Below are 6,476 nucleotides of genomic sequence, written 5' to 3' on the forward strand. Positions count from 1 at the left end.
AAGATTAAGACAAATTAGTCCAGGTCCAAAAATACATTTTGTGGTTGTAATTGCAAAGTGTTGGACTAAAGAATTAGTCGAAACATAGATCTGGTCTAATGTAACAAAGTACCGTACATGCCCTGGTGAGTTGTTACACTGGTCCAATTAGGTAGTATTTATATTTAGGTCATTAAAATAACAATTACAGATCTAGGTCTAGAACCAACAGGACCAAGCCCAAGACTGAATTGAGGTCTGATGTTTATACAGTAAATAACGATAAACTTAAGCTGAGTTTATGCCGTAGTCATATAGCAAGTTGGTCCAGTTACTGGTCTAAGACTATGCAAGTAGGACCAGGCCTATGAAAGTTAGGACCAACAAGAATGTCCAGGTATAATCTTATAAGCAGGTCTAAAGTAGGACCGGGTCTCTGAGTTATAGGACCAAACAAGGTCCAAGTCTAAGAAAACAGGACTAGGTCTAATCAGTTGTAGGACTAACTTAGGCCCAAAGTGTTGATCGATTATAGTCTAAGACTTAGCAATTAAGACCAGGACCCAGTGCCTGTATTTGCTATGCCATTGAATAACTGCAGCCCCACGACAAGAGGGTAGTCCCACATATACCAGTTGTGTGTAGTGATATAGTATTGTCAATTGTTGGACCATCTATGTTTTAGCTCATTTGTTTCAAGTATACATTAATGCTTTGTAGGCATTATGTACTAAGAAAATAAGCTTTGCTTATGCGCAATTGCAAGATCAAAATCATATTTTATGATCAATAAGTCTTGATATACTTAGTGTTACAGCTACCTATTGTGTAGTCACAATCAAGTTAACAGCTGGATTTTGTACAACATATGAAACAAAATTATGGCAAGCCAACATATAGGTAGTGTGCCCAAACTGAGTGATGGGTACAATTTTGACGAATGGCTTGAACTCCTAGAAGCATGGTTTGATGCTAACAATATACAGGAAGATGGGAAAAGAAGGGCGATATTTCTGACCAATCTTGGTAGCAAGAGCTATCACATTCTCAGAGCTCTCTTGCAGCCGAGTAAACCAATAGATCAAACATACACAGTATGCAAAAACACGCTTAAGTCACACTTCGTACCAAAGCCTACCGAAATTGTTCAGCGCTATAGGTTTTACACTTGTGTGCAACAGCAAGATGAGTCCATACCGCAATTTGTGGCAAATTTGCGCCAATTAAGCGAAGGCTGTAATTTCAAAGAATTAGATAACATGATTAGGGACCGCTTAGTAGTGGGTTGCCGGGATATCGCAATTCAACGCAAGCTGTTAAGTGAGTCATCCCTAACCTTACAACATGCACTTCAGACCGCCACAGCTATGAAGGTAGCAGACAGAGATGTTGAAAAGCTCAAGGTATTGAGTAAAAGGACCGAGTCACCTACAGTTCAGAAGATGCAGGGCAGAAGCCAGCGTAAACCATTTGTGTCCTCATCGTGTAAAAATACACATCAAAGACGGAAGCAGGACGTGCAGGAAAAGCCTCAAAAGCCAAGCCAAAAGAAACAGGAAAAACCTGCCTCAAGATGTTGGAGATGTGGTTCAGGTGATCATGTCCAGTCAGCATGTAGATTTAAGGATGAGAAATGCTATCAGTGTTCTCAAGTGGGTCACACCCGCAGCCAGTGTGAGAAGATCAAGCAATACAGATCTAGAAAGAAATCTGCAAACCACTTGAATGGTGAGGAAGGTGCAGAACTGACAGAAAACATGCCTGGTGGAGAACTCAGACACCTTAGGGGTGGAATGGTAAATAAGATGGCAAAGTACAGTGAACCGTTCCAGACTAGTCTAAGCCTAAATGGGATCCAAGTTAACTTAGAAATAGACACAGGAAGCCCCTGGACGATGATGTCGCAGCAGGATTTCCATAAACTGGGACATCGAGCTGATGTGAAGCAAACAAATGCTTCCTTGAAAACATACACAGAGTCATCAGTACCAATCATTGGTGAGGCAATGGTAGAAGTCAAATTTGATGCCAGCCAACGACCAAAGAAGTTGACACTTCTTGTAGTTGAGAAAGGTGTTGCGTTACTGGGCCGAGACTGGATGCAAGCCGCACCAGAAGGAATCTACAGATTCCTACAGAATCGCCTCAACCTTCAAACACATGTTTCCAACAATCCAGAAACCGTGCATAAGATACAAACTACCTTACAAGACATGTTAGTGAAGCACAAACAAGTGTTTGACTGTTCAAAAGTTGGTAAACCTGAAGGCTACCAGGCAAAGGTGCATCCTCAAGATGATGGAGATAAAGCCAGGTTCTACAAAGCTGCACCAGTCCCATATGCAATGCGCCAGAAAATTGACGAAGCCATCGATGAGCTACAGGACCAAGGCGTGATTGAGCCGGTGAAGTTTGCTGATTACGCATGTCCTATCGTAGTGGTGAAGAAACCAAATGGTAAAGTCCGCATATGTGGCAACTATAAGTTGACAGCAAATAAAGTTCTAAGGGTGGAACGGTACCCAATTCCTTCGCTCCAGGATATGCTCCAGGACTTAGGTGGAGGTCAACAGTTCAGCAAGCTTGACCTTTCACATGCATACCACCAGATAGAACTTGATGAACAAGCAAGGAAGTACACCACAGTAAATACACACAGAGGACTTTTTCAGTACACTAGGTTACCCTTTGGTATAGCCACAGCCCCTGCGCTCTTCCAAAGAGCAATGGAGTCACTCTTAGCTGACATACCAATGTGTCGCCTGTACCTAGATGATATTATAGTTAGCGGGAAGACAGATGAAGAACACATTGCCAACTTGCAAGCTGTACTGCATTGCCTAGAGAGTAATGGACTTCGACTGAAAAGGGAAAAGTGTGAGTTCATGATGGACTCGGTGGAGTTCCTTGGCCACAAGCTGGATCAACATGGAGTTAGCCCACTCCCGGACAAGATAGAAGCCATAAAGAAGACTCCAAGACCACAGAACCAGAGTCAACTACAGGCATACCTAGGACTTCTGGGCTACTATCGGAAGTTTATACCAAATTTGACCAAAGAGATCGCCCCACTAATAACACTGTTGAAGGCAGAGTATGCTTCAGTGCCAAAGAAGCAGGGAGACCGGAACAAAGCAGATCCAAACCTGAAGTGGGGAGGAGACCAAGAAAGAGCCTTCCAGAAGTCAAAGGAACTGGTTCAGAGTGACACAGTGTTGACACACTACGACCCCAGTAAGCCTTTGTTGTTGCAATGTGATGCAAGCCCCTATGGTCTAGGTGTAGTCCTCAGCCATGTAGGAACAGACGGTCTAGAGCAGCCCATTTCATTTGCATCACGCACGCTCACCAGAAGTGAAGCAAATTGCGCCCAATATGAAAAAGAAGGACTCTCTGTCATTTTCGGTTTAAAGAAATTTCACAAGTACCTGTACGGAAGACGATTTACAATCGTCACAGACCACAAGCCGCTGTTAGGCATATTCGGTGACACCAAACCTGCAAGCCCCATGGCCTCTGCACGGTTAGCCAGGTGGCACATGATCCTCTCAGCCTACGACTATGACATCATATACAAGGAAGGTAAACAGCACCAGAATGCAGACGCCCTTTCACGCCTACCCTTGGCAGATGATCAAACAGTGTGGTCGCATCAGAGTCTTGCAGAGCTGGATGAGCAGCCGCCAGTTCAAATCAACACGCTGGATATTGACACAAGACCAGTTGAGGCCGATGAAGTCAGAAGAATCACCAAAAGGGATCCTGTTCTCGCAAGAGTAACAGCCTATGTGATGAATGGATGGCCAAACCCCAAGAACGTTCCACCAGAGCTCAAAGCCTTTGCGCAGAAGAAGGAGGAACTCTCGATTGAGGATGATATCACATTATGGGGGCATAGAGTGGTCATTCCAGACAACAAGCAGATGAGACAAAGGATCCTTGATGAACTTCATGGGACTCATCCAGGCATAGTCAAGATGAAAGCACTTGCACGATCCTTTGTATGGTGGCCAGGCATCGACAAAATGTTGGAAGAGAAGGTGAAGACCTGTACAACTTGTCAGGAGCACCAGCGAAGCCCACCACCTTCCCCTATCCACCCATGGGAGTTCCCAGAACGACCCTGGAGTAGGATCCACATCGATTACGCCTACATCGATAACCAGAACGTACTGATTGTTGTTGATGCCTACACCAAGTGGATTGAAGCTATTAGAGTAGCACACGCCACTGCAGCTGCTACAGTCACTGCCATGCGACGCCTGTTTGCAACGTATGGTATTCCAGAAACAGTCGTAAGTGACAACGGCACCCAGTTTGTCTCTGAAGACTTTTCGAACTTCCTGTTCAACAACAATGTAGAACATGTGCAAACAGCCCCAAAACACCCTTCCAGCAATGGCCTTGCGGAAAGGGCTGTGCAAACCTTGAAAAGTGGAGTTAAGAAAACCAGTGGAACATCATTGGAGATGCGCATCCAAGTATTCCTGATGACCTATCGGATAACTCCACAAGGAACTACCATGAAAACACCAAGTGAACTAATGTTCAAAAGGAGGATTAGAAGTAGAATGGATCATGTCCGTCCGAACCTGCACAAGTCGGTTCAGAAGCAGCAATCTGCAATGAAACAGGCGGCAGACAAGCGCTCAAAGATGAGACAGTTCAAGTTGAATGATACTGTTCTGGTGAAGAACTTTGCAGCCGGACCAACTTGGCTCAGAGGAATAGTAACCGAAACACTCAATGAAGTCATGTACGTGATAGAGTTACAGGATGGTAGAGAGGTACGCCGCCATGTGGATCACATTAGACTTTACACTATATCGCATGGAAATGGTCATGACAAGGAAGAAATGCCTGACCAGAACACCAATCTACAACCAGAGATTCTGATTCAACAGACGCAGTATCCAAGCCAGACAACAGAAAATCCCAATATGGCACCTAGTACTAGCGAATCCTTATAGCCACGTTAGAAATAGTGTTACCTTTCAATTTGATATAGAGGAAAATAATGACAATCACAAGTGTTGTAATCTTGAAAGTTTGTTTATTGGAGAAATATGAAAAGCACATAACTCGCATTGTATATAGTAAACTAGTCTGAGATTTAGATTTTAGCCGTTATATGAGTCGTGAAAATTGTATTTGAAGTCATTCACGAGATATTATTCATTGATGCAAACACAATTATGCAAACTTATTGATAAGGTTTAGTATATGATACAGTCTTAAGGATTTAATACATTATTATTATATCCTGATTCATGTGATAAGAGTCACACAGTTTATGCTAGTGAACAATTAACAGATAACCCAATGAAGTAAAATGCCACCTGTAGCTATTTCTTTTTAAAGTGAGATTTAGGATGAAGTATATTCAAAGAGGTTAGTTTGAAATAGCCATGTATGTTTAATTGATTATGGTTAATTGTTGAGTAAGCAAAGTATTATGGCGAAGTTTAGCCTAGCATGCCTAGTTTAGTATTACTGTTATCTGGTTACAAGTTATACAGTGTTACTTGTTGTATCTAGTGTTATACATGGGTAGTGAATGTATTACATTAGCCAGTTGAAATGAAGGATATGCTCCCAATTAAAAGGGGAGGAATGTGATGTATGAACTAAAGACTAACGACGCAAGCTTCATGTGCAGCCTTGTACGCATGCGCGAGAGAGAGCAACATGGCGTAACATTAAATGGCAGACACTACTCTACATCGCTGTGCTATTATCTCATTATTATGTATCCCTTTAAGAACCACAACACGAGAACATAACATCAACCACAATACAATCCATGAAATAAGCACAATTTCAACACAAAACAAAACCAAAAAGCCTGTGTATCCATTGACATCTTTTATGATTGATAAGATATCCACGCATAAAAGATTTGGACATGTTCAAAACCATCACCCCCACCCCATGTGCGCCACCATATGGAAAAGTAGTCGCATTTGCTCCCGAGCAGCGACCGAACGCGCGTACGTGTACAGAAGCTATGGCACTCTAGATACGAAATTATGTTGTAATGGGGCCGAAATGTGAATTGACTCAAAAGTAAAATTCCTACGAAGCTCGGTTGAGTGGAAATCTATTTTCTACACCTTTTTTTATGATAATACCAAATTTTAAAGAAATTAGAGATTCAGGCTCCACGGAATTGCTGTTTATAAAACACATGTTTGAGCTTCTCCCACACCAGATTTGCGTATTATTACACGTAAATTTCCGTTTGCACACGCTGTGTCGAGGTGGGACGGTCTGTCAAAGACTGTATCTCATGAACCAAACATCGTACGAAAGCCGGTTTCCCGCCAATCTGTGCAGAATATATTTCTCTACAATACATGTAAGAATGATGCTGATTGGTTAAAAATTGTCTACGGAAATAAAGAAAAACTAAGACCCCTTCATTTGTTCACCCAATCAGCCGTCAGTGCGATCTCTGCCCTCATTAGCATACCGGGTCATGACGTATCAAGACGTCT

At 42.6% G+C, this 6,476-nt stretch overlaps 1 protein-coding gene across 1 annotated transcript; it reads left to right on the forward strand.

Moving 5' to 3' along the window:
- Positions 1-860: 860 nt before the first annotated feature.
- Positions 861-4,949, forward strand: LOC129263113 (uncharacterized protein K02A2.6-like). Its single transcript, XM_054901034.2, has one exon. It carries the CDS (start codon positions 861-863, stop codon positions 4,947-4,949), a length of 4,089 nt encoding a protein of 1,362 aa, XP_054757009.2.
- The last annotated feature ends 1,527 nt before the right edge of the window (positions 4,950-6,476 follow it).

This window comes from Lytechinus pictus, unplaced genomic scaffold, assembly GCF_037042905.1.
Source record: "Lytechinus pictus isolate F3 Inbred unplaced genomic scaffold, Lp3.0 scaffold_20, whole genome shotgun sequence".
NCBI lineage: Eukaryota > Metazoa > Echinodermata > Echinoidea > Temnopleuroida > Toxopneustidae > Lytechinus > Lytechinus pictus.

Bases quoted from the DNA above. Each gene is read 5' to 3' on its own strand.
- LOC129263113 (XM_054901034.2), top strand. From the start codon at position 861: ATGGCAAGCCAACATATAGGTAGTGTGCCCAAACTGAGTGATGGGTAC.